Raw genomic sequence first — 2,189 nt, 5'->3', positions numbered from 1 at the left:
TAACTTAACAAACAGATAATAATTGTATATAATAATATGGAAAAGGAAAAACCAATTCAGTAAAAACCACTGATATAACCAATTGTCTTTCCTCTGATCACCTAAGAAGGACAAATACATGCTAAACTGTCAAAGATATCAATATAGAGAATTGCAACTCTCTTCGTTTCTTATTTTTCATGATGAAAGGGTTAATAGATATAGACCAAATCTAATATTTGCTCAAACCCTTTTCAAAACCTTCATTAACAATCGTTTTCAGTTTTTCGAAAACAGAAACAGTTTTTAAGACCAAAGTACAAGTACAAATGCTACATTCACTTGAGTAGATCGTAATGTGAGGGTTGACTTAATTGTCCAAGTTCTTGGTAACCTGCATTATCCTCAACTCTGTCATATGTAGTTGTGTTTTGATCTTGTGTTTGATCCTGTTGTTTTTGTACATCCTTTGAGTTCTGTCTTTTATAAATGGTATGTCTGACATTCCTGTAACATAAATACAAAAAAAAAATATGAATTGTAAGTAGCTGTAAACAAAATAAAAAGAATTTTATAGCCAAATTTAAATTTATGATCCAATTTATGCTTTAAACTCCAATTGTAGTCTTAATACAAAAAAAACAAAACAAAAAAAAAACAAAAAAACTCACCGAACAATGAGGAATATGTTGAGAAAAATACTTATAAAGAGAACTGCTGTCACACCGTAAAGCGCTGATGTTGTCAAATTAGAGTTTGAATTTTTCTCTGATGATTGCTTGTTTACTTAAATTAAAAAAAGAAGAAGCATGGAAATAATTAAAAGTGTATCTTTCTTATTTTGACTATGTTAAATTTGACAGAGGATTCTTTTCAGAACACAATGTCGTGAACAATACTTGCTTTAAAGTTACATTTAATTCTAACTTTAATTATTAAATGAAAATTAGAGAAGGAAAAATCTTGAAAAGTATCACTCATCATAACATTGTGCAGGTATGACGTTATTTTTTTTTATTTGCACAAAATATATTTCCCTTACTTTAGTTATTATAAATAATTTTGATTTGATTTATATCTACCATAAAGGAAACCAACAGTCATTTCTATCATACTGATGATGATGAAAATGACTTTCTTCACCTTAAGGTACGTTTCTGTTTCCTTTAATATTTGCATAATATTTCTTCAGCGTGGAATGTGTCTTCTTTTAACTAACTCACTTATTAGATTAGAAATAATGAACAAACAGAATTAATAAAAGTATCCCATATAAATTCCAATGGGAATTCGTAAAGTTATCGATGTATGTTTGTTTATTTCACGTTCCTTTCGAGAAGTTTTCACTCGTATTGCCAATGGAGGCCTAGGGCTGTAAGTATTAGACCTATAATCGGTAATTAGGGTCTTTTAACCGTGAAAGATTTTTTTGTGTGCCAGCACCTTCTGTGACGTAGAACCTCAGTTTATATGGTCTCATCTCAAGGACTCGTCTCTACGTCTCGTAGTTGGATATAAACCTGCAACGTATGGAACAAATCCGCAAATCTAGAGCAAACGCTTTACCACTGCGTCTGTCTGCGCCACGCGGTTGTACATCGGTAAAGGTATTGCAATGTCTACCTAAATATAGGGAGTGCAGGACTGTTGGGTGGAGTGTAACTTTAACTTTCCCGCTGAAGATACTTGTATCTCTTATATTTTGATAAATACAATCAACAGCAAATAAACAAAAAAATCTTAGGAGCAGCCAATGACATTTCATTCTTTCCAGGTGAAACAGAAATGTTTTATATATATATATATATATATATATATATATATATATATATATATATATATATATAGATAGATAGATATATATATATATATATATATATATATATATATATATATATATATATATATATATATATATATATATATATATATATATATATATATAAGTAACCGTTCTATAAATTTAAAATTGATTTTTATATAGGGATTTCCTTTTTTTAAATTTTTAAATTAAAAAAAAAATATGACAAATAATCAATGGTTTATCGATAAGTATCGAAAAGTCGCATTTCTCAACTCGGATATAAACGTAAACTATAAATAAATCAGACTCTAAAACTATAATACATCGTTTACCTGTACATTTTTCACCAATATAGTCGTCTTTGCACCCTCCTTTACATGATCCATTCGATAAACAGGTTCCGTTA

The 2,189-nt window shown here is 28.8% G+C and overlaps 1 protein-coding gene across 1 annotated transcript; it reads right to left on the bottom strand.

Annotated features, from left to right (window-relative positions):
• Nucleotides 1-266: 266 nt before the first annotated feature.
• LOC133189430 (uncharacterized) lies at nt 267-1,083 on the bottom strand. Its single transcript, XM_061324802.1, has 3 exons — nt 1,062-1,083; nt 651-765; nt 267-486 (listed from the first exon to the last, which is right to left on the bottom strand). Exons 1-3 carry the CDS (start codon nt 1,081-1,083, stop codon nt 318-320), a joined length of 306 nt encoding a protein of 101 aa, XP_061180786.1. The 3' UTR covers nt 267-317.
• Between the last annotated feature and the right edge of the window lie 1,106 nt (nt 1,084-2,189).

This window comes from Saccostrea echinata, unplaced genomic scaffold, assembly GCF_033153115.1.
Source record: "Saccostrea echinata isolate AGI-Se365-2 ecotype Australia unplaced genomic scaffold, CSIRO_AGI_Sech_v1 ptg000018l, whole genome shotgun sequence".
NCBI lineage: Eukaryota > Metazoa > Mollusca > Bivalvia > Ostreida > Ostreidae > Saccostrea > Saccostrea echinata.
The sequence above is the reverse complement of the archived record's forward strand: the minus strand, read 5'-3'. Positions and strand labels throughout refer to the sequence as shown.